Raw genomic sequence first — 26,883 nt, 5'->3', positions numbered from 1 at the left:
TACTCTGTTACATCAAAGGGGTCTAACACTGCCAAGGCTTGCCTACCTGGTGTGGGCTAGGCTCAACAAAGTATGTAGTGATGGAGATGATATTGGATGTGACATTGAAGAGCCAGCCAATGCCAGTGATCACAATATGAAGGATATGTTCCCGGCTGTGAACGTAGTGGTAGGCAGTGCTAAAGACATTGGCAACACCCTGAAAGATAGAAAATTCAAATGACCTTTTCTTTTTTAAAAGAGTAAAATAAATAATTATTAATGCATCAATTTGATTATCTTAAATTAATGATAATCTACTTTCTACAAATTATTCATCAGTTCTCCAAAGGTAGTGCTCCTGATTCTACTTATAAAAAAAAAAAAAGGATCACAAAGAAATCAAAGATGTATGGGCTGGAGATGTTAGTTCAGTGGTAGAGCACTTGCCTAGCATGCATGAGGCCCTTAGTCTGATTACCAACATCACACACACACACACACACACACACACACACAAACACACACACACAGTATAAAGAGAGACCTACTTAATATTTTATGCTTTGCTTTCTGATAATTACCCAGTGAAATTTATGATATGTACTGGTGGAGAACAGAGTCAGAAGACTCTAAATTAAGAAAAAAAATATTTAAAAGACAAGATTCTAGCCCTGGGCAGATGGGTAGGAACTGTCCTGACCTGATGTCAATACTAATGTTTGCACATGCCTATTGCCATCAAAGCAGCAGTGTAGGATATGCTTGGTTCCAGGGTTTGCAATATGCTACATGACGTTTTCCTATAGGTATAAAGAGACTTTGATCCACAGAGAAGGGAGGGAAATCTACCAAATCCATCTGTGGTCTTGTTGTTGTAGAAAACTCTTAAGAACCACAAATTCTTCAAAGTTATATGCATTTACAAGTTAGGACTTAAGATATCTAAAAGTAACCCAGGACCCTTAATCTCCAAGGGCTAGAGAGTCTACTTATAATTTGTAATTCATTTGTACATGTTCAGTAATAATATGGCTCACCTACTGATAACTTCACAATCCTCCATGTCATTCTCATGTCAGATGAGAATGAATCTTATTATTAAAAAAGATGTCCAGAGAAAAAAAATTCTACCACTTTCTTCAGTTATCCACCTCATAAAGTGGAAAGAGAGAATGAAAAATAATGGTAAATGAACAGAGAGCCAAGGGCTTACAGGGCAACAAATGACAAGGGCAAAGTAAGTTCCTGACTTGCTGCTACATTCTACGGTCCTTGCCTCCATAAAGGATTTGAATTTTCCTTTATTGCAATTTCTATCCCTAAAATTATATCAAAATGCTTTAGAGGGCTGCGGTTATGGCTCAGAGGCAGAGCGCTCGCCTGGCATGTGTGAGTTTCTGGGTTTGATCCTCAGCACCACAGTGGTAGAGTGTTTGCCTAGCATGCACGAGGCACTGGGTTCAATCCCCACTACCACCAGCAAAAAAAAAAAAAAAAAAAGATTTCTAGCCTCACTTGCACAAGGCCCTGGGTTCAATCCCCATGCAACCCCATATATATCTATATATCTATATCTATATCTATATCTATCTATCTATCTATCTATCTATATAAAATATACACACACATACACATATATACATATAATATATAGTGTCTACCTATAACTAAAAAAATAAATATTTTTTTAAAATGCTGTAGTATGCTCCAGTTATTCCATTGTCTTAAAAATGACTTTGTGTGTGTGTGTGAGTGTGTGTGTGTGTGTGTGTGGTCTAACTTGAAAACATGAATATTTAAGAAATATTTTCTTTATTCTTTGTCCTCAAAAATTGTAACACTGAAATCAAGAGCTATTTGGATGCATATCATATTTAGCACATTTTGTAGAAAGAACAAAGGATTAGTTAATAAAACACAAATATACTCCTTTCAAAGTTTCATTCCTATTTTATGGGGTCTTAGTCAGTGATTTAATTGTTGGATTTCTGTTCCACAGCATCAAACTCTATTCCTATGATTAATGCATATAGTCCCCAAAAGGCTGAAGCATAGATGTACAACTGAGACTGAGAGTCCTTTTATAAGTAATGGGGGACCTTTCCAAAGTCTGACAAATATAGGGAATAGGAGCAAGCATGATAATATTGTTTATTAACAAGACTTTACTCTAGTAAAGATTTTCAGGTTTCACTTTTTAAGAAGTATAAAACAAGAGGCCTTTTTAAATATAGGAGAGGCAATCCTACCACTGCTCTTGAAGACTTCTATGACTTACCTGATAGAATCTGATCTCATGAGGTAAGAAGATGTTTATTTTGTGGGGATCTCTAAGTGTGTCAACTGCCAGGACCCCAAAGATCCTCATATATGCATCATGCAGAGGCAGAGCCAGTAATGACCCATTTCGATCATTCTTATTGCGGGAATGGTTCCAGAAGATGATGTTCCCATGGTACTGTACTTGGGGGACATGGACTGGCTTCCCTTCATCCACTACTGAAAAGCTTAAGAAAAGGGACATCAAGATAGGAATAAGACAGGAGGAGGATTTAGTAAATCACTGAGGTAACTAGATCAATTCTCTATCCACAATTATGGGCATTTATATGTAAGGGCACTGGATTCAAATAAGATTACCAGTTTAGAGGGTCTGATTTGAGGGAAGGACTTAAAAGACAATCTTAGATCTTGCCAGAGAAAATATATATAAACTGAATTAAGGAGACATAATTTATTGAGCTGATACCGTGAAACAGAGTCCCTAGGTGGGGAATCATTGCCAAAGAGTAAGCTCTAGAATTAATCAACTAAAACCATTAAAAACTGGAAACATTAGGGGCTGGGGCTGGGGCTCAGCGGTAGCACACTTGTCTGGCATGTGTGAGGCACTGGGTTCGATTCTCAGCACCACATGTTAATAAATAAAATAAAGATCTATCAACAATTAAAAAAATATTAAAAAAAAACTGGAAACATCAGTTCCCACTCTAGAAGCCTGGTAACTTGAGACATTTCTCTCTGGAGCAACTCACTAGGATTTGGAGGTGCTAGTTTGTTGTTGTTGTTGTTTAGGAAGATAAAACCAATCACTTCAAGGAGTTCTCACCTGATTCCTTCCATGTCCCGGTAAAGTACTCTGTTTAGTACGAATGAAGCGTCATCTAGGGTACAAGCCACATTTCTCAGTAGAACAGACCCTCGATCAGGCAGTAGTTCATTTTCTTCTAAGAGGGAAATGTGAGCACTAATCTTCTTATTTCCATGAGTTTCAGCATCCTGTGGCACAACATTTCTGAAAATGTATTTACCAACAGCCACAGAACTCCCCTAATCCCTTCACCACCCAGTTTGTGAACATGGCACCAATAATTTCATTTTATTGAGTACATGATGCAGATACTATCATTCATGGGCAGTGGGGAAAAGGCTGACACCACAAATGACCTCCAAAACTGAGTTTTCATGCGTGGAATAGATTTTTTTTTTCTAAAGCCAACTAAACTGCTTTACTGAAAACAAAATCAAAGCAAAACCAAACCTCTCAAGTCTAATCAAATTAAAGGTTTAAAACTTAAATCCTTTCGAACTATTGTCATATTTTCTGGGCTTCAGTTAAAAGTACTGGTTTTAGAGAGCTGCAGCAAGAAGATGCCTTCATTTCATTCATATCTCTTGGCCATCTAAATATGTGAAATTGAAAAAAAATGCTTCCAAGGAATTATTAACACAATTTACATATTTGATGCCATTTCAGGAAAAGGTTTCTTGGAGCCTGAGGGTTCAGACTTTCTGCATTTACTATTTCTAATTAAAATAATTAAAAATCTCTATAAAAATTAAATTATTAACAGTATTATGTGATAACACACATTGAATATATTCATAAAGTGGGGACATAAGAGACACTTTCCTTGATATTTGTCTCTTCTATTTATTTAGGTTTGTGTTTCATACTTTCTTTTTCTTCTGCTTTTATTCCTTTTTTCCACATATAAGTTATGTGGAGTAATTAACAAATATAAAATAAGATTTTTCTTAGGGTAACACAGATCTCTAAAGCAAGTTGGAGCAATGCCTCCTTTTCTTGAGTGGATTCCTAGTCCTAATTTCACCATTGCCAACAACATGGGAAAATTCAGCCATTCAGGAGATGATTCCAATTGTGTGTGTGTGTGTGTGTGTGTGTGTGTGAAATGTATAAAATGATGATGATGACTGGCCCAGGTCTCCTGTATCACTGGAATCTGGGATATACGTAAAAAATAGCTGTGATGTTTCTGCTTAAGAAAAGTAGCAATCTGGGAGTTTCTGAAGAGGTGCAAGGCTGTGGGCAATGGTTCTACAGGGCCATGTGTTTTAAGTGACAGGATTCTAATAGTCTCAGCTTGCTGCTAGGCAGTACTATGAAATATTGTGTAATGTTGGAATCTACTTTATGATGAGTTTATGGCTTAAATAGTTCTTTTTTATGGATATATAGTTCCCTGGACATCATGTAAGGAAAATATAGCTTGAACTGTTTGCACATCTCTTTTCTGGTGTTTTTTTCCAGTATCAGTCCATTGTCTATTCTTGGCTTATTTATTAGACTTTTAGCACAAATGAAATTAGAAATCCCAAGACTTCTTTTTCATATCTTTTCTTTACACCTTTTTTTCTGCTTCTTTCTTACTCACCACCCATAATCTCAGTGGCATCTCATCTGGGCTTTGGGTCATTTGTAATGTATTAGAATCAAGTGCTCCTTCCACGCAACCATTGGATATCACCCACTGTGAGAAAATTCTTTTCCCCTCCCTTCCTTTTTTTTTTCTTTTTTGTAGTACTAGGGATGGGACACAAGGGTACTCTACCACTGAGCACATCCCCCCCCCCTTTTCTTTTTACATTTTGAGACAGGGTCTTGCTAAGTTGCCCAGGCTGGCCTTGAACTTGCAATCCTCCTGCCTCGGCCTCGCAAATCACTGGGATTACAGGTATGCACCACTGTGCCCAGCTCAGAAATTTTTTCTCTTTTAGATCATTTTAGAAAACATACCTGGAATTAGATAGAGGGGAGTGAAGGACAGGGAGTGGTACAGGGGTAGAAACGATAGTAGAATGAATAGGACGTTATTACCCTATGTTGCATATATGATTACGACCTGTGTAACTGTACATCATGTACACCCAGAAGAATGAGAGGTTATACTCCATTTATGTATGATGTGTCAGAATGCATTCTACTGTTATGAATAACTGATTAGAACAAATAAAAATAAATACATATAAAAAAAGAAAACATACCTGGGTGAGGGTCTTAAAGGTCTCAGTGTATACTGGCTCCACAGACACTCCACTTGTCTCTGCAGCATGTTGGATTTGGTGCAGCCATTTTCGTCTTGCACAATTCCTAAGACCCTCAATATGGCTCCTCTTTAAAGAATTCATCAGAAATTCCACAATACTTTCCATAACTTGATCTTCATTGCCCCTGAGTTCAGATACTACTAATTCTATGTATTTCTGAAATTGTTTTGAAGACAACTTTACTTCATGTCCATGGTATGACTTTGGAAACTGGAAGTGTAGTTTAGCTAAAAGACACAAACGCAAAACCAAGAACTAATCAACAGTGCATTCATCTACTGGGAAAATTTTCTTTCTCCTCTTCAAGCCCAAGCCCTTAACAACTACTCTCTGTGGAAAATCAAGTATATCAAAGGCATCTCTGAGATCAGAGGAATATTTCTCAGGTATTTCCTATACTAAATTTACTAAGACATCTATATCATCTTCTCTTGGTTTTGGTTTGTTTTAATTCTACTCCTTAGCTGGAAAACTCCCAGAGTCTACTTTGATTCCTCCCTACATTTACAATAAACAGCTTAATTTTATCCATTAAAATTATTAAAATTATAATAATTTTATTCTTTGGCAATGTATCTTGTGGCCACTCCTTTCATTTCTATTTTCGTACCCCCACACCAGCTTTTATCACTTTATAATTGACTGGTCAGTACTAAAATACTCAATATGCGTTTGTAAAATTAAATTAAAATGGAGTATGCATTATTCAATTCTCTGGTTCAAAGTCCTGCCATATTTCAATCTAATCTATTTCCAATCAAATCTGCTCCTAATACCATATAGTAGTTATTTGCTCTAGTACCTTCATTCTATTCATGGTCCCTAACCATGCTTTGCATACTTCTGTATCCATACTCTTTAATTTTTTTAATTGTGCAATGATGAATCTACTATCAAACTTGAATATGACCAGTTACTTACATTTTCCACTCTGTTCTGCCCTATTCCATCCTCTCCCTCCACCGTTACCAACCCGAAATTTGGTTTTATCTTTCCCTTCCCTTTTGTTTTTCCAATAGTGTTAGAGTTATACAATAATATATGTGTTACATGAATACTTCTAAACAATATGTGGTTTAGGTTTGACTTTTTAAACTTTAGAAAGAGGTTATCAAGTCATATGCAGTTTTCTGGGACTTGCTTTTTTATCCAACATTATGCAACTGTACCCATCTACATGTTCCTGTAGCTGTGATTCATTTATTTTCATCATTGTACGCCATCACATGAGTGTATTATCATTGATTATTTATTCTCCTGGAGATAGATGTTTAGGTTGTTTTCAATATTTTGTTCTTGGTACTAGCACTTTGAGCATTTTTATACATGTCTTCTGGTTTGTGTTTGCAAATTTTTTTGACATTTCTTATAAGTTAACATTATAAGGTAGCTACCCCTTCCCTTTAAGTATAGTCCTAAGTCTCTCCTTCCTTGTAAAGTCTTCTACTGTGATTTCTCCTTCCCACGAAAGACAATAGCATTTATTCTATGTCATTTATTTGACAATTATCAAATACTACTGGGAACTTATAGTCATTTTATCATATGCAGTGAGCTTCTCATTTCTGTAGTTGGACACTCATTGATTTTTGTTTTTTAGCTTCCACTCATCTTTGTCTTGGTAGTTCTCTCCAGTTTTGCCACCACTCCTCTCCCATTTCAGTTTATGTGTTTGAATTGGATTCTACTCATAGTTCTACAGATTGAGCATGCATCTTAGACTTATGCCTGGGTGGTTGATTTAGTACAAGATTTATGCAGAATCATTAGGAAGAGGACACTTTCTATTTTATTTCTACTGAGTTTGAATGAATATGTGAGGATGGACCTGGTCACCACAAATGGAGAGGTTTTATGACAATGGAGATAAAACAGAAGAGAGCAGGGGCTGGGCTGAAAACAAGAGAAAGAGAAAGAACCAGATACCTAACCTAATGTCATTATTTGAACTCCAAAACCTAGTTGTGTTCTGAAGTAGTTCTGAATATTACCATTGCATGAACAAATTTCTTTTTTTCATTGATGCATTATAATTATACTATTTTGGGATTCTTTATGCCATGTTCATACATGCAAATAACATAGTTTGATTAAATTTCTTTTTTTCTTAAGTGTTTTGGATTGTACTTTCTATTATTTGAACCCAAAGGATCCTAAGTGACAGCCTCCTATTAGGCTTAAAGTGCTTTATGGTCTCCTCCTCCTCCTCCTCCTCCTCCTCCTCCTCATTATTATTATTATTATTATATTCCTTTCTTTTCTTGAGCATTTTGGTTCTAAAGCCACTGGTGGGCCAGAGCAAGGTAAGTAACCCCTCCCGGTCAAGAAGCAGGTCAGGGTATTGGAGTCCAAATGTGTTGAGGAGGTCATCTGTGCAGAGGTGGCTTAGCATGGATTGTCAGAGTGTGAGCAGGGTGCAGAAGGCATGCATATGGAAGGGCAACTTACAACCAATGTGGGTGAAGAGGATAGTTCAACAGAGAGGTGGTTTAGGTTGGGGAACCAAAGCCCCATGTGGATGTTTAATCCTGACCAGAATGAAAAGGACATGCAAATAGAGGGAACAGTGTTAATATAAAATGACCAAGCCACTGGGTGCAAATTTCACAGATCAGCAAAGCCTTTATTCAGCAGTGGAATCATGCATTTGGTGGACCCTCTTTCCTGATGGAATATGAGCCACAGGCCCAAGGAGGAATCTGTGCTTATATATGTTACACTGAGAAATGACTTAATTATTGACAAAGTGTGTCAGTTCAGGCACTCAGGGAACAAGTTGTTTTAGAATTTGAAATTTGCTTTCACTGGGCAATATTTTTACTTGGGGAAGAATAGAAGGTCTGGGGTCAGCATTCAGTACTTATCTCTTTCCCTTCAGGGTCCCATTGTACTGTCACTAGGAAAGGATTTATTTGGGGAAGGATCAATGCTTTGGCTTCTCCCCAGAGACTGCCATTTTAGGCTTGATAGATATCTCCTTCCCAGGGATTGTCTTAACACTGGATGATATTTGCTTCCTTCCCAGGGATTGTCCTGTAACTGGGAACTCCTTGTTATCAGTGTGTTGCCTTCTTCCTCACTCCCTCTTCCCAGGCCACACTATTTTGGGGTTTATAATTTTTCCATATCTTACAGACAGCTTGGCCTGGGGAAATCATAATCTAAACAGGATGAAGCAGATGTCAGTGTGGAAGAGAAGTCCAACATGCAGAACTGGCCCAAGTCCAGCATTGGGAGCCAGAATCTGAATACACTAAATGGACTGAGGAAGGTTTGAAAACTGCCTTGTCATAGAGCATCAGAATCTAAGGAATATCCACATTCCAAGATCACCACTTGGAGAAGGGAATCTTATGTGGAATGTCAACACCCCGAGTGAAGCATGAGGGAAGGGTAGTGTAGTATAGTGTCCTTAAGTGATGTAAGAAAGAAGACATAAAGGGCTGGGGTTGTAGCTCAGTGGTAGAGTGCTTGCTAGCACCTGTGAGACACTGAATTCGATCCTCAGCACCACAAAAAAATAAACAAATAAAGATATTGTGTCCATCTACAATTTTAAAAATATTTAAAAAATGATTTCAAATATACAAGGACATAAGAGCAGGAGAGAGGACAGCAGCAGTGATTGAAGATTCGTTCCATGTAGAACTAATAGACTGATGGGTCAAATAAATAAATATACCCAGGATAACATGAGCCAAAGTAGGGAGCTTCAAAAATGGAAAGGGAGAAAACTAGAATGAATCCTGTTGTGTTAGATTAGACTTGGAGATATTGGTATGAACTCATGATTTTTAATATTAATAGATGAAATAGAAGCACAGGTATGAATGTTTTTGTACACACATGCATGTGCATGTGCAAACACACATACAAACAAATCCCCTCCCTCTGTTCACTAAGAAACGTGGGAGCAGAGACTTCTGAACAATGAGCATATGTAGAATTCAGATTTTGGCTTTTAAATACTACTTCCCATTAAAAGAAACCAGGATTTTCTGAGGAAATGGATTATCCCTCAGTATAAGAGGGATCTAGAAGATGTCAGTATAGTAGAAATCAAGGTAGTGTGTTAAGAATGATGGAAACAATATTGGCAAATGTATACTGTTACATTGTGTACATGTACAAATACATAACAACAAATCCCACAAGTATGTACAACTATAAGGCACCAATTAAAACATGGAAAAAAAAAAGAATGATGGAAACACATTAAAAGAATAGAGGAGCCAGGCATGGTGGTACACTCCTGTAATCCCTGCAACTCAGGAGCCTGAGGCAGGAGGATCCCGAGTTCAAAGCTAGCGAGGCCCTAAGTAACTCAGCAAGATCCTGTCTGTCAAGATCCTGGGGGGAGGGGGGAAGCGTTGGGGTTGTGGCTCAGCGGTAGAGTACTTGCCTATCACCTGCAAGACACTGGGTTCAATCTTCGGCACCACATAAAAATAAATAAATAAAATAAAGGTATTGTGCCCAACTATGACTTAAAAAATTATATATATATAAAGGGGGGGTTGATGTTGTGTGGCTCAGTGGTTAAGCGCCCCTGAGTTCAATCCCCAGTACAAAAAAAAAAAAAAAAAAAACAGAGGAAACTATATGACAGCTCCTTATAAAACTAAAAATATGTACCCTATGGTCCAGAAATTCTACTCCTGTATATTTATTAATAAGAAATAAACACATATATCCACATAAAGATTAGTATAAGATTGTTTGGAGCAGCTTTATTCATAATAGTCAAGAACAAGAAACAACCCAAGTGTTTAGAGACCAGATAAACAAACATGATATATTCATACAGTGGAATACTATTCAGCAATAAATAGAAGCAAAATTCTAATATATGCAACAACCTGTAACCATCTCAAGGAAAATTATGCTGAGTGAAGGAAACCTTACAAAAAAAGAGTATATATTGTATGACTTCATTTTTATGTAGTTTTAGAAGAGTTAAAACTATGGTAGAAAAAAAGAGAAGAGGGGTTGCCTTGGGGATTAGATGGTGGGATTGAATGGGAAAGTTTTTTTGTTCTTGATGCAAGCATGGAGTACTCAGGTCATGTATTTGCCAAAACTCATTGTACACTTAAAATTTATGCATCTAATTTTATGAAAATTTTACCTCAAAAGAAAAAAAGCTTTTAACAAACACTCCAATTAATGATACGCATGCTGGAGTAATTAGTGAGAAGTATATAATATACTTTGAAATGCATAAAAATAACAGAGATAGATGGAAAAATAGATGGAGGCAGATAGATAATAAGAAAGGGTAGTAAAATGGTAATGGTAGAATCCAGGTGGTCTACAGATGCCTCGCCATAAAATTCCTCAGTTTTGCTGAATGTTTGAAATTTTTCCTTATAAAATTTTGGGAGTGGGAAAGGGAAGACACAGGAGTCAGATAAAAGGACTTCCCTTTGTTTAAATTTGGGACAATAGACAAACTCTAGATAGGGCAGAGGGGTTGGAGAGGAAGGGTAGGGAGGCATGGGTTTAGAAATAATGATGGAACATGATGATCATTATTATCCAAAGTACATGTATGAAGACATAAATTTGTGTGAATATACTTTGTATACAACCAGAGATATGAAAATTGTGTTCTATATGTATAATAAGAATTGTAATGCATTTTGCTGTCATATATAAATAAAAATAAATAAATAAATGATTTTTTAAAACTGTATTATGTAAGCCTGAAAAAAAAATATGTTCACCAAGGAGATTCTGCAGAAATAAAGTAACTGTGCACATAACTGAAAAAATAAATAAATTTGGGACAATATTAGCATCAAAACAAATAATGATAGTTTTGGATTATAACCCACTGAATAAAATAGGAAGCCACTATATACTGCTATAAATGAATAAATGAAAAGTTTGACAAAAAATGGAAGGACTACTTACATAGTTTCAAAGCACATTCATAAAGTACTTATTAGTTTCAAAGGGAATAAGAGTGACTTTAGAGTGGAGGGACCTGTTTAGAAAGCATCTCAATAAACTGATCAAAGTTATCAAGGGACTTCTGATATCATTCAACAAAAACAGCATTGATTACACAATATATTTCTGCTGAAGATCAATAACCTGAATTTAAGCAAGAGGAAACATTAGACAAATGTAAATAAAGGACTTCCTAAAAACAAGTCTACAATCTTTCAAAGTGTCAAGGTCATGAAAATCAAGGAACAACGGAGGAGTTTCCTATTGATTCCTTATTCCAGAGTTCTAAAGCAAAGAAATTGTCATTTTACAACACCTACTTGCCCAGTTTTTAGTTTCTTAAAAAAAACAAAACAAAAAAACCACTTTGTGTGCTTTTCAATGAGACTTTTAAATAATGTTCAAGATTTCGGGATAGAGTAGAGGAAAGGGACTACTGGGAGGGAGAAGAGGGAAAGGGGAAATATTGGGAAAGGATACTGGCCAAATTAAATTATTACATTGTGTGTATGTAAGAATATATAACAATGAATCCCACCATTGCATACAAGTATAATGCACCCATAAAAATATGGGGAAAAAAGATTTCTGGAATTTGGTAACAGAATGTATTACCAAAATGTTTTAGTTTAACCAGTTGTTATGGCACATGTGCCTGTAGTTCCAGTTACTCAGGACATTGAGGTAAGCTGGGCACAGTGGTACACTCCTGTAATCCCAGTAACTAAGGATCAAAAGTTCAAAGCCAGCCTTGGCAATTTAGCAAGACCCTGTCTCAAAATAAAAATTAAAAAGGGATGGGATATGGCTCAGTGGTAACGTCTCTGGGTTCAATACTTAGTATCAAAAGAGAGAGAGAGAGAGAGAGAGAATAAAATTCATGTCTTTGGAGTATTGTAAACCTGATAATAAATATTTCTATATATATATATATATATATATATATATATATATATATATATATATATATATATATATATCATCTTTAATTCCTACAGTTCACCAGGGAAGTAGGAATTAGCCTCATTCTCTAAAAAGAGGAAAAGGATACTGAAAGAGACAATAGCACTAATTAGGAAGAGAATGTATTCAAACTAAAGATCTAACTAAAGTCCAAGTGTTTTTATTGTTGTTATGTTTTTGTACTTGGGATTGAGTCCAAGCATACTTTACCACTGAGCAATACCTCCAGTACTTTTTTTATTTTTTATTTTAAGACAGGGTCTCATTTCACTAAATTGCTGAGGCTGGCCATAAATTTGCTATCTCCTGACTCAGCCTCCTGAGTTGCTGCCACAGCACTTGGATAAAACCGAAGTTTTAAGTTTTAATCTTTTCTCAAAGCTTCCTTCCTCTGCGCTGTACCAGGTGTAATTCCATTTCTCTCTTTTGAGTTCATGGCTAAAGAGGCTAAGATTGATCAAATTCATAGGACATGATCATATTTTTCCTGAAAGAAAAAAAGTTTACCATAATATGCTGAGAATCCTATGAAAAATCAATGTGACTGAATATGTATCAACATATTGTCGTAGCAAGAACTTGTCTCAAAAAAGTTTTAGTTTTAAGAGTTAAATGTCTTATTTAAATAGAAATTTAAATATTAAAGCAAATCTTATAATTTAAATAGAAAACGAAAGGACATAGCCAACAGCATTAACAGCTATTCCATGGAAAATAATGGGGTAAGAGTGATCTATTTCATTAAATTCTATGGTATAGACAAGTCACATGTTCTATGGCTTTTTATTTGTGATATTTCTGCTCAAAAGATTAGGCTGTATTAGATAGAAATAAAAAGGGGAGTGCTTGCTTCAGCAGCACATTTACTAAAATTGAACCGATACACAGATTAGCATGGCCCCTGGGCAAGGATGACATGCAAATTCATGAAGCATTCCATATTTTTATTTTATTTACATCTATATTTTAATTAATAATTAATTAATTTTATTGGTTCTTTTTAGTTATACATGGCAATAGAATATACTATGACATAATTACATAAAGCATGGAATTTGTTCTAATTCAGTCCCCAGTATTGCCCCTTCCCCTTCTTTCCTCCCACTCCTTCCCTTCCCCTTTCCTTCCACCCCCTACATTAAAATCTCAATGAGAGAAAAAAAAGAGGGGGGGCAGCAGGGTGTGGTGGCCAGGCCTATAATCCCAGAGGCTCAGGAGGCCAAGGCAGGAGGATCCACTTCAAAGCCAACCTCAGCAAAAGCCAGGTGCTAAGCAACTCAGTGAGGCCCTGTCTCTAAAAATAATACAAAATAGGGCTGGGGAAGGGGCTCAGTGGTCGAGTATCCCTGAGTTCAATCCCCGGTACCCTCTGCCAAAAAAAAAAAAAAAAAAAAGAGGTGGGGAATGACAACCTAAAATTTCAAGTTTCTCTTTCTATATATCAAACTTCCATTTTGAGAGCACCAACAGAAACAATTCTACAAACTTCTAACCCTGTGACTTTATGATATTTAAATCCCAATTTTTAGAGGAGAATTTCAAGTTTAAGGCCAATCTCAGCAACTTAGTGAGGCCTTCAGCAATTTAGCAAGTCTCTTGTCTCAAAATAAAAATAAAAAAGGAGTGTGGATATAGTTTAGTGCCCTTAGGTTCAATCCTCAGTACCAAAAGTTAAAACAAACCTGTTTTTTTTTTTTTTTTGGTACTGGGGCTCTTAACCACGGACTCACATCTCTAGACTTTTTTTTTTTTTTCCCAGAGACAGGGTCTTAATAAATTGCTGATGCTGGCTTTGAATTTGCGATCCTTCTGCCTAAGTCTCCCAAGCCTCTGGGATTATAGGCATGTGTAACCGCACTCAGCAACTCAATTTTTAATCTTGGACACAGAAGAAATAAGAAGAGCGGAACAAAACAATAAACAAACAAAAGAACTGTTTGAAGATTTGCCAATAATTTGTCAGTCAATACTCAAATTTAGAATTTTCTTTCTTTTTAGAGAGTAGAAGCTAACTCTTCTATACTGCCGCCAGGTCAACAGCTATTTCTGACCAAGTGACTATCAATCCGTGTTTATTGAGAATCATTTTGTATAAGTCTGCCCTTAGAGAGAATTAATGGTTATTTATTCATACTTTCAAACATTTTCATTTGGCAGCATATTCTGCCTCCTCATTTCTTTCTCATTTGCTGGGCTTTACATTTTGTGCTTTTATCTATCCCAAGTGCTGTGTTTCAGTTATATGTAATTCCATATAATCCAATATATGGAATTCACTTATAACATTATTTTTAGATCCCTTAATTCTAAAATTCATCATTTCTCTTATGAAGTCACAAAATACATGCATTTTTTATTTTGACCTGAATTTGTACAGTCCCATTGTAAGTGTTATTTCTAATTAAGGATGGAAAATGATATTTCATTTGCAATTGGGAAAAATCCAGTAAAAGGATATTCATTTAAAAAATGGCTAAGATCTTTATTAAAAATTTGATAAGAAAAAATTTTAAAAAATTCATCATGGCTCACTCTTTCACTTTACAAACAAAGAAATTTGAGTCTATGGAGGTTAAGTTACAGGCCCAGGTTCACAGGACCCGTTAGTGAAGACCCAATATTGGAACCCAGCCACCCTAACGGATGTATAGGGTTCTCTGTAGAGTATAGTTCTATGCTATGAAATTCGCCAATCTTATAAGTAGGAACCACCTCATTGTGCTCTTTTTTAATATTTATTTTTTAGTTATAGGTGACACAATATTTTTATGTGATGCTGAGGATCAAACTCAGTGCTTCACACAGGTAGAGTGAGGCTCTATCTCTGAGCCACAACTCCAGCCCTTCATTATGTCTTCTGAAATTTCATTAAGTATGCTATGTAAATAGAAATTTAAATATTAAGGCAAATCTTGTCATTTAAATGGAAAATTAAAGTGCATAGCCAACTCTCTGGGCATAGTCTTAGACAAGCAGTGCAGTGTAATTTAAAGTTTGCAGACTGAAGAGAACATGACAATTGATAAACTTTAGGCACATTTGAAGATCAACAATGTAAGGATGTTTTGGAAAGGGTTGAAGAACTTAAACAGCCCATGCACTATACACTTTAAAGATTGGAAATATGGTATTCAAAAGTCAACAGATAGACCTTTAAAGCCAGTAAAAAGCAAAATCATTTAAACTGGGATCTAATGAAGAAAGGAATTTATCATACTGGAATAAGAATTTTAGTAGGTTTTGATTGGGAAGTAATGATTAGAAGGAGAAAATATAATAAAGGAGAAAAAAAAGTCATTAAGGAGAGGAAGTTAGTAAATTGAAGAGAAATTTGTAAACCAGTCAGACTTGAGAGAATAGTTCAGACCTTGTGAAGACAAAGAGAGAAAAATAAGAGAAATCAGGCAGAACTGTAGCATGGTTTGGATTCTCTTAACCTCAAGGGAGGGTATTCAGGTCCACAGAAGGAATCTATGTAGAATTAAGGTTTTGGACACAGCACTCTGATCCACTTCTGATCATGCTGACAAATACATGAGGGGTCCAATTTCTCTACATTCTTGCCAAGACTTATTTTTCCATTTTTCAAATGATAGCCACATTAATAAGTATGAAGCAGTATCTGATGGTTTTGATTAAATCAATGTTTGGTTTTTAACTGTATATTTGTCATAGTACTGGGAAACTTGAAGCCAAGTTGTGCCACAACTTAAACAAGAACATTCTTATATTTTACCTTTCTTCATACATTCTTTTTCCATTCCCTCCTTGTATGTGTACAAGAGTTCATCAACTTCTCTCAGATCCAGGAAGCCTGAGCCATCACTGTCCCACTTCTGAAAGAGGGCTTCTAGAAGAAGCTCCCGGCGGACTCGGAAAGCCTTTTGTCTAACCTGGGATACAAACAGGTTAACAAGGTACAGAAGACACGATGTTAACTGTGCTAGCTGGCATCCTGTGTTTATACCAAATAATTGCAGTATCTTTTATAAAAACAGCTTATTTGGGGGTTAACCATGATATTAATGGAAAATGCAGTTATTAATTTTAACCTCTTTAGTGTCTTAAGGTTTCACCTTAAGACCAAAACCACTCAGGCATTCTCTGGACTCAAGCATATTACCTTAGAAAGGATACTGTACTTCTTAAGAATCTTGTATTATTCCTTCCCACATCTTCCCTGGTCATTATAAAATACGATAAACATGGGCTGGGGTGGTGGCTCAGTGGTAGAGTGCTTGCCTGGCATATGTGAGGCACTGGGCTCGATTCTCAGCACCGCATATAAATAAATGAATAAAATAAAGGTCCATCAACATCAAAAAAAATTTTTAAATATGATAAACACATGGGATGTTCTCACTGAATTCCTAGGGATATTCTGTAGGGAAAGGGAGTGTTGAAATAACTAAAAAATGGCTGTTTTAAAAATTCTCTTTCTTCCTTTCTTTTTCTTTTGGTACTGGGGATTGAACCCAGGGTCACTTAATCACAGAGCCACATTCCCAGCTCTTTTATTTTTTTATTTTGAGACAGGGTCTTGCTAAAGTAATTAGGGCATCTCCAAGTTGCTGAGGTTGGCCTTGAACTTATGATCCTCCTGCCGCAGACTCTCAAGTTGCTGGGTTTACAGGTGTGTGCCACTGTGCTCTGCCCAAAATTCTTTTCTATATTAATTTTGATGGCATTAATTTTATTTAACTGTATGTTTTTACACTATTTTAATTATATTAATTAGATCATAAATTGAGTTCATATACAGATATATTTAATTGCAAAAAAGAGAGTGAATATATACCTTTTGTTTTAAGTGGTGGGGAATTGCAGTTGAGGAGGCAAAAAGGAAATCAACTCTGGAATCAGGCTGAGAAAACTCATAAGGCTGATGAAATTACTGAATAAGTTTGGTGAAATGAGTCACATGTTTCACATATGAGAACATAAGTTATTTATATTGGATGATGCATATGCATTTATTTACCACCCAAGAAAGTACTAAGTTCCTAGGAAATATGTGTTACTTCAGCGCCCAAGAATAAAAACACATATTCAAGCCATAATCATACCCTTAGGTATGTGCATTTGTAAACGCACTCACAGAGCAGATGGTGCACACGTACATCTTCACACATACACACATTTACTCCTCAAGTTTCAGAGAAGGAAAAAACAAAGCTATATTATAAACCATCTCCTGCCAGGAGTAATCATGTTATTTTAGGGGAATGAATTCTCTGGAGGATGATCTTAGCGCATTCACCAATAAAACAAGATATTTAATGGCTATGCTTATTGAAATAAAATGATAAATTTGGACATACTTTTTTTTTTTAAGGAGAGTGACATGGGGAGCAACTGAAATTGAGAAATTTGCTTATAATAGTGACCTCACTTGTTTCATCGATAAGTAATATTACTCACCTGTTCTAAGGCACTCATTTTCTCTTCTTTTGTTTCAAAATAGCCCCTCTTAAAAAAGGAAATCAGGCTCTCGCTGACACTCAAGGGGGCATCTTCACCAACAAATGTCTCTAGGAGCTGCACAAACTGGAGCAGATTGAAGGAAACTCCATTGAAGGCACTCCTCCCTCTTATTTCCTTGTAAGACTGAATATTTCTGATAATCGGGTGTAGGTCTATGAAGCAGTAAACAGATACCAAGCAGTTAAGTGAATGATTCTCTCAAATCTTATGGAAAATAAATGACTATCTATTGTAACAGACATCTGCTATTGTTTTGATTTGTTTTATTCTGGTGCTGGGAATTGGACCTAAAGCCTAATGCATGCTAAGTTGTGCTCTCCCACTGAACTAAATCCCCAGCTATAATATCTACTATTTTTGCCTGTCAGGAATCTATGCTCCCTTTATGAGGACAGCATCCATCTTTTTTCCTTGGGAAAACATTTCTCCTCCACTGTCAGTTCTGAGGAATCTGGTGGTATTATGCATCCACACCCTTGTTCCATGGATATGTATAAGAGGTCTGGCCAATGATTTATATTGATAGCAATGTAATCCACTACAGGCCAATGAGAATTAGCTCCAGGACTTTCAGGAGAACCATTGGGCAAGAATCATTCTTTTTGTATTCTGATTGCTGAACCAGTAGGATGTAAGTTTAGAGATGCTCTGTGGCCAATTTTCTACAATATGGAGAAAACTGCCTAAAATTGAAAGTGACAGAAAGACATTGAGACAGAGAGACATTGTCTGGTATTGTTGAATCCAGTTGTATCTGAAGACAGTTACATGCTGGACTCCCAAATTAAATAAATTAGTAAATACCACCACTAAAACTCCTCCCACTAAGAATGGTAACTAAGGTATTCATCTTGAAGCTTAATGTTACAACATGAAGTAACATTACATTAAGTAACAAAATGTCAGTCCAGAGACTTATGTTTGATTTATTCATGCATGCCTTAAACCTTCTATATGAGACTTGAAATAACTAAAAACGATCACCCATGCAAATTTTTAAAAAAATATTCTTAGTTGTAGATGAACACAATACCTTTATTTTATTTTTTATATTTATGTGGTATTGAAGATCAAACCCAGTGCCTCACATGTACTAGACAAGCACTGTACCACTGAGCCACAACCATAGCCCCATCCATGCAAGTTTTAAAAAACACTAAAGTAAAACTGACATAAAGACTAGAAAGAAAAATATTAACTTTGGACCATAAGAGCTGACCAATACTTGATTTTCTATTTAGTGAAAATATTATTTCACCAGAATTTTTTAGCATAGTTAAGTCTGTTATTTAGCCCAGGTTTAAATAAGGGAACAATTTGCAGATAGAAAGAAAATAATCTTGATCTAATTAGTTCTACTACTTGTTGATATGACAAGGAAAATATAAAATAGAACTTTAATTAAACATGACTAGAGTACTATTCAAAACAATTATAGTTAAACATGTGATTTGGTGTACACTTGTAATCCCAGCATTTTGGGAGGTTGAAGCATGTTCATAGTCAGCTGCAGCAATTTTGGGAGGCCCTAAGTAACTTAGCAAGACCTTATCTCAAGATAAAAAATTTAAAAATAAAAAAAAGGGTTGGGGATGTGGCTCAGTAGCTAAGCACCCCTGGGTCCAATCCAAAATACCAATACTACCTTTCTTTGAAAGTCTTCAAAAACAAAATAGATTCTCATTTGTCTCATATGTTTGGATGTGGACCTACTAGGAAGAGAAATAGCTGGCATAATTTCTATTGAATTCTAATATCTAACATCTGATTTCTTTTGTATGCTTGTACCATATCTTCAAAGCAGTTATAGGGCCATATAATAGCAAAAAAGTCTATTAATATCATAAGTTTGAAAGCCAAAGAATATTCATTGATAGTAGATGTCACTACCAATAGCATGTCACCATTAGAAACACCCATCTTACATATATTCATATCCATCAGTTCTCAGGAACAAAGCAATGTAAGGATTCTGTTGTGTCTTAGTTAAATCCATTCTTTCTCATGGGATACCACAGTAAATTAAAGTCACCTATGCTTCCTTACTTTCATTGTTAACACATACCTGTAAACTTGGAGTTATTATAGATTAAGTGTGCTTGATCCTCATCTTCAAATTTGACATACTTCCTCCTCCAGTTACAAGCAAAAAAATCACCTATAAAAACACATTTCATAACACAGCCAATTTAAATTCACTTTCACAAAGTTTTTGTCCTAGGTAATACATGAAAATAAGATTAAATAAAAAGTTACCTGACCATGATTTTCCTTCAATTTTGGGGGACTTGGGTTCACAGGATCTGTCTTTCTGAATGTCCTTTCTTGTGGTAGCTAGAAGGTATACAAAAGAAAATTTCTATGAATTGGACATTATGTCTTCTATTACATATCCTAAGGTTAATGAATGGGAAAAATACCTTTCATATAGAACACTAAAAACTCTTGAGTATTTCCTCATATATATTGTGTCATAATCAACCACAATTAAGTCACTTAATAACTTAAATGATTGACAGCAGCTCTGTGGCAAAATCTGTTTGTTGTATCTCAATTTGGCCATGCAATATGAAACATTTCCCAGTTTCCCTTAGAGTGACATATTTCTATATGCCTAAATTGTGACCAATGAGATATGACTAAATATTTGAAATGCAGGGTGGGTTTTTTTTTTTGTTTGAAATATATCTTTTATCTGAAAAAAAAAAAACCAAGACCCATTTTTATAGTTAAAAAAAAATATTAAAAAGTGGTTTCTAAAAAGCCCCATTTAAAATAAAGGGGCTTTTTCCACCTTTTCAAAAAACCCAGTTAAAACATTTCTACATGTAACACTGCTAGATTTCTTCCTTGTTTTTTTTAAAAAAATATTTTTTAGTTTTGGGTGGACACAATATCTTTATTTTACATTTATGTGGTGCTGAGGATCGAACCCAATGCCTCGTGCATGCTAGGCGAGCACTCTGCCACTGAGCCACAATCACAGCCCAATTTCTTCCTTGTTAATGAATTTCTAGTACAAACTAAATTCTTGGTAAGCTGACAATAGAGACATTCTGGTTTGCATTTAATTGATTATTCAAGGTCTAGACTCATGTTGAGTAGCAAAATATGTCTAAGGTTTGCATGACCTGACATGCCAAAAATGATCCTAATTTAAATGATTATTTTTCTGAAAAGACTTTAAAAACCACTTCACAAAACAAGTAGCTGATGTTGTAGGAAAACTGAATCACTACCTGAACTATCTTTTTTACTGGATGTAGGAAGGTCCTCTTGTAGTTCTTCTAATAATTCCTCTTCATACAGTTGCTCCTTTTCTTGTGAAGGGAATTCAATATATTCAGATTCTGCACTTGTTCTAGAGATTCTAACTTCCCTTGATGGTGAAGTTGAGTCTACATCCTCTTGTTTTTCTGGAATTCTCTCTCCATATAGATCGTGCTCTTCTGTGTGTGGTTCTTCTGTTGTTAACTCTGTGTGTGATCCATATTCTGAATATGATGCTTTGTGTGGTCCTTGCCCTGCTGTTGATCCTTTGTGCTGACTTTGTCCTGCTGTTGACCCTCTGCGTGATCCATGTTCTGAAGATGACATTCTACGTGGTCCTTGTCCTGTTATTGATGCTTTGCTCTTCCCTTGTTCAGAAACTGACTCTCTGTGTGACCCTTGTTCTGCAACTGACTCTCTTCTTGGTTCTTGTTCTACCATGGAGCTTCTGCGTAACCCTTGTTGTGTAACTGACTCTCTTCTTGGTTCTTGTTCTACCATGGAGCTTCTGCGTGACCCTTGTTGTGTAACTGACTCTCTTCTTGGTTCTTGTTCTACCATGGAGCTTCTGCGTGACCCTTGTGTAACTGACTCTCTTCTTGGTTCTTGTTCTACCATGGAGCTTCTGCGTGACTCTTGTTGTGTAACTGACTCTCTTCTTGGTTCTTGTTCTACCATGGAGCTTCTGCGTGACCCTTGTCCTTCAATTGACCTTCTGGGTGTTCCCTGTTCTGTCATGGAGCTTCTGCGTGACCCTTGTCCTTCAAGTGACCTTCTGGGTGTTCCCTGTTCTGTCATGGAGCTTCTGCGTGACCCTTGTTCTTCTATTGACCTTCTGGGTGCTCCCTGTTCTATCATGGAGCTTCTGCGTGACCCTTGTCCTTCAATCGAACTTCTGGGTGCTGACCCTTTGTGCTGTCCTTGTCCTTTAATTGATCCTCTGTGTAGTCTCTGTTCTGTCTCTTGTTCTGTAATTGACTCTGGGATATTTTCTTGTTCTGTGTCTGGTTCTTCATAGGATTCTTGTTCTGCAGTTGAAATTCTTTGTGGTCCTTGCTCTGCAGTTGTCTCTCTAAGCTGTTCTGGTAGGCTTGATTTCCTCTGTTCATCAAGTTCTTGTTGGTTTTCTGATAACTGATTTTGAGTTTTGCTGTCATGTTTTTCAGAAAGTAATGCATTCATCCTTAAAAGCACCTTATCAAAGTCTTCATAAATATGTTTCTGATTATCCATGTCTCCCCAGAACTCAAGCAAGTCTATCTCTTCAAATTCAACAAATGGCCCTAATGCAGAAAATAAAACATTTACCTAAAATTGATCTTATATTGTAGAACCAGAGATATTAATGTTTTAAAAGCTGAGCATAGTGATTATATATAGGCTTATTTATTATTCATTATTTTTAATTTTTTTTGGTACCAGGGATTAACCCCAGGGTGTTTAACCACTGAGCCTCAGTACTGACCCTTTTAGTTTCTATTTTGAGACAGGATCTTGCTAAGTTGCTGAAGTTGGCCTTGAACCTGCGATCCTCTTGCCTCACCCTCCAAAATCACTGGACTACAGGTGTATGCCACCATGCCTGGCTAGGCTTATTACTTTAAAATAACATCAGTTGTCTTTTGCTGAAATCCCATAAAAAGCAAAAAAAAAAAATATTCAAAGGAACATTTTAAAATGCTCACTATTATGAATTAAATATCATCCCTTCCTAAAAGGTATAGTTTGAGAAATGAACATATTTTTCTTTTGGTATTTGAAATGTTGCTTAGACTGCCAAAGCAAGTAAAATTTGTCCTCTACATTTGTGGTCCTCCCACGATAAGCATAGCTTAGAGAGCAGGAGGGGAACACATCTTTCCATCTTGATATCTTTTTAGTTTCTGTGATATAAAAATAAAAGCAAGTCTTTATTCATGGCAGTCTTTTAGTGGGGCTATGTTTTTCCAATATTCGCTTTCCTTCTCTTCTTCAATCCTCATTTCTTTTCTTCCACAACTTATGTGGACACCTGATTCAGAATTCTAGGCAAAGGGATTGGTGGGTATCTCAGTGGGAGTGTAGTGGCACCCCCTTCTCCACAGAAAATCTAAGCTTCTCCAGAAATCTTCACCATAATTTATTTTAGGACTCTCAACCAAAGAGTCTCTACAAAAGAGTTCAATGTAGTTAAACTTCCTGTTTTCCTGTTGCTGCATTTAACTTGGCCATTGGCCTGGAAGAGATCAGCACTCTAGGTGCTGAATGCCCCTTTACTAGTTTTCACAAACATTTATCCAGTATAGTAGTTTGTAGAAGTGTGTTTGCAAATGCAAAATGTGATTTAAAAAAAAAAAAGACAGATCCCTTAACAAGTGCTCTGGTCTTGAGTTGGAGCTTCACAGAGATGTCTACATTTCTAAGATAAGTTCCCAATTGGGCTCCATGGTAACAGCTGGCAGGGAGAGGAAAGAAAGGGGAGAAGAAGCTCTCCCCTTCTCAGGCGCTGTCCTTAAAGGGTTAACTTGCCCAGAACAGTGAAAGAAAAAGCTGGGGGGGTATAATGTTCTAAAACTACCTGAACTTGGGGCTCAAGGGGATTGATTGATTACAGTGAAAGCTTTGCCCTCTGAACCTGGCTATAGCTAAATAAACCTGCTTCCTGATCCTATTTGGTGTCTTGCCTGTCTGTCCCTTCCATCAGGACAGCATTTGCTCAGCAGGTACAAGGCCCTGGATTCAATCTTCAGAGCAAAAACAAAACAAAACAAAATGAGCAAAACACTCCAGGGAAAGAATGGATAACATTCACCAGAATCCTGCTGTTAAAAAATATAATAATAGTGGGGCAGGCGGGATGGTGCACACCTGTAATTCCAGCTGCTAGGGAGGCTGAGACAGGAGGATAAAGAGTTTCAAGCCAGCCTCAGCAAGAGCCAGGAGCTAAGCGACTCAGTGAGACCTTGTCCCTAAATAAAATACAAAGTAGGGTTGGGGGTGTGGCTCAGTGGTTGAGTGCCCCCGAGTTTAATTCCTGGTACTAAAAAGAAAGAAAGAAAGAAAAAAGGAGAGAAAGAAAGAAAAAGAAAACCCAACAACAAAAACTTGGTTTTCAGGGGCTGGGGCTGTAGCTCAGTGGTAGAGCGCTTGCCTTGCACATATGAGGCAATGGGTTCGATTCTCAGCACCACATAAAAAATAAATAAATAAAGATTAAAAAAATAATAATGACAAATTCTTAAAAAAAAAAAAAAATCACATACACACAAAAACTTGGTTTTCCAGACTGCAGGAAGTAGAACTCAAACCATAACCAGCTCCTTCAGGATAGTAATTAAGCTATAAAATTGTGATTCCCACAATTTTTAGAAATATTCTATGTATATCACCCATAGATTTTTTTAAGCATTCAAGTAGTAAATCTTCACCCAAATAAAAAATTGATATCATTTGGAAAACCCAGTTATGAAAAGATTTTCTCTTTAAAAATACAAGTAAAACTCAATCCATTTTTGTAGAAATATAAAAAGACTATTTTACCACATAAGTATATGAAAGGTATACAAGTAAAATGCATGGGAGAATAAACTATTTTTCTAGAAATGTTAGCATTTTAAGTTGGGCATTAAAATAGAATAACCAATATCAAATTAATTTCCAAGACATTCAAATTGTCACTAAAGCCTCTTTTTATTTAAATGAATTGAAAATTGAGTTCTAGCTGAGTTCTGACAACATTGAGTACTGTACCATGCTGAAAAATACATCTAGTTGTAATGAGGAGTAAATTTTGTGGGAGAATGAACAAATAAATATAGCCATCAGGACTTAAGGAAGATGTTATGTAAAGGCATTCCACAGGGGTAGAATGATCTTATGCTGTCCTGTCAGTGGACTACGACACTTCAGCTTGAGCGTGCTCCTCCCTCTGAGCGGCACTTACATTGTCTTGGGTTTCCAAGTAAATGCTTACGCCTTCGTTTAAGTCTATCATAGAATGTTTCCAGCAAGGCCAATGTCCTCTGCCGATCCAAAACCCCTACCTAAACAGAAAGATTGTAATTAGTAGTCACAGGAGATTTAAGATTTTTATGTAGAAAGAACAATGACTAATTTTTGGATTGAAAAAATTGAGGATTGAACTTAGGGCTCTCTACCACAGGTCTACATCCTCATCTTAAATTTTATTTTTTTTCAGGGTCTCACTGAATTAACTAGTCTCAGACTCCTGCCTCAGCCTCCTGAGTCCTCAGCCTGTGTGCCTGTAAGAACTGGCTATCAGCACCATTATCATTATCAAGTATGTAAAAGCAGCAGCAGCAAAATTAGGAAAGCTCTATCTTGTCTAGGTGAGGCTTATACTCAACTTCCCCATTCTGTGACATATCAAATACCTTGCACTTAGTAAATGTTAAACAAATATTTATTACTGACTTGTTAATTGCTTGAATTCAACATGATGTTCTGTTCTTATCTAACCTGACTTGAACATGTCATAATTAACAACTCCTCCCTAACTTATTCTTTATTGTATTGTTCTATTTTGAGAAAAAAATAATTGCAGAAAAATATAGAAGATGACAAAGCTAACATCTGTGTTTCCAACATTCAGAAATCATGACTATTTAAAGTACACACAAAAATGTATGTGTACAAAACAGAAATAGTATGTGTATCCTTCTTCTTCTTCATTCTTTTTTTTTGGTACTAAGGATTGAACTCAGAGGCACTCGACCACTGAGCCACATTTCCAGCCTTATTTGTATTTTATTTAGAGACAACTCTCACTGAGTTGCCTTGCCGTTGCTGAGGCTGGCTTTGAACTCGCAATCCTCCTGTCTCAGTCTCCTAAGGCGCTGGGATTACAGACGTGCTACACTGCACCTGGATGTACATGTATCCTTCTTCATATTGCTTTTATTTATTCAACATTGAGATCTAACTTCTGTATATAAAGAAATGTACTTTATTCCTTTTAACTGCTATAGAGTATAATATAATGTGAAAGCACTACAATTTTCTTAACATTCCTCTATTGATGAATATTTAGGTTATTTCCAGTATTTTGATATCAAAATAATGCTGCAACAAATATCCTTATACACATCTTCTTGTGCACATTTGCAAACATTTCTCTAAAGTAAATAAAGTGGAATTAGTGTATTATATAAAATATGCATTTTATTATATAAATTATATATATTATATAAAATATGCATTGCTCCATAAGTGTTCCATACCAATTTACATTCTCACTAACAATGAGAGTATCTATAATTTATCCATATCAATACTGATATTGTTAATTTATGATTTCTCCAATCTCATCAATAAAATGGTAATTTAATATTTTAATTTGTAGTTCCCTAATTATTAGTGAGGTTAAGTATGTTTTCATGTATTTACTATGTATTTATCTTTTAGACTTCTGTGAATAGCTTTTTCTTGTCCATATTCCATTCTTTAGTTGGGAAGAGTTGTCTGTTTCTTATTTATTTGTAAAATTTTGTTGATGCTGCAAATATCTTTCCCCAATCTGTTTCTTATCTTTTAATCTAACTTTTGGTGAATTTAGACATACTAATGCTTTTAACTTTGAGACAGTCAAATAAAGGAATCATCTCCTCTATGGTTTGTGCTTACTTGGTATATCTTTTAGAAAATAATCACTTATGCTGAGGTCAAAAGGTATGCTCTATATTTACTTTGAAAATTTTTAAAATTTTGTTTTCTACATCTGTTTCTGATCATATAAAATTCATTTTTTCTCATGAATAAGGTTGGAATCTTATATTTTTATATAAGATTATATTTTCCCCCAGTATAAAAGGCAATTGTCTCAATATTATTTATTAATTAGTTTTTTTCTCATTAATTTATATTGCTATACTAAATCTC

At 35.9% G+C, this 26,883-nt stretch overlaps 1 protein-coding gene and 1 non-coding gene across 2 annotated transcripts in view; one reads left to right on the top strand and one right to left on the bottom strand.

Annotated features, from left to right (window-relative positions):
* The window catches only part of Efcab5 (EF-hand calcium binding domain 5), a 120,030-nt gene that overhangs the window by 25,626 nt on the left and 67,521 nt on the right, over window positions 1–26,883 (bottom strand). The window contains exons 9-19 of the mRNA XM_046446789.1: window positions 24,929–25,028; window positions 21,986–22,289; window positions 20,973–21,571; window positions 19,993–20,070; window positions 19,802–19,894; window positions 17,674–17,888; window positions 15,989–16,145; window positions 5,272–5,561; window positions 3,092–3,261; window positions 2,261–2,489; window positions 47–199 (exon numbers count right to left, since the gene is read on the bottom strand). Coding sequence (XP_046302745.1) covers window positions 47–199; window positions 2,261–2,489; window positions 3,092–3,261; window positions 5,272–5,561; window positions 15,989–16,145; window positions 17,674–17,888; window positions 19,802–19,894; window positions 19,993–20,070; window positions 20,973–21,571; window positions 21,986–22,289; window positions 24,929–25,028 — 2,388 coding nt within the window. The remainder of the gene's footprint in view (window positions 1–46; window positions 200–2,260; window positions 2,490–3,091; window positions 3,262–5,271; window positions 5,562–15,988; window positions 16,146–17,673; window positions 17,889–19,801; window positions 19,895–19,992; window positions 20,071–20,972; window positions 21,572–21,985; window positions 22,290–24,928; window positions 25,029–26,883) is intronic.
* On the top strand, window positions 13,095–13,198 carry LOC124094335 (U6 spliceosomal RNA). The gene has a single exon (XR_006852192.1). It is a non-coding gene; the product is annotated as a U6 spliceosomal RNA (small nuclear RNA).

Source organism: Marmota monax, unplaced genomic scaffold (genome assembly GCF_021218885.2).
Source record: "Marmota monax isolate L192 unplaced genomic scaffold, Marmota_monax_Labrador192_F-V1.1 WCK01_AAM20220418_F8-fsc00138, whole genome shotgun sequence".
Lineage (NCBI taxonomy): Eukaryota > Metazoa > Chordata > Mammalia > Rodentia > Sciuridae > Marmota > Marmota monax.
This window is presented reverse-complemented; position numbering and strand designations above follow the sequence as displayed.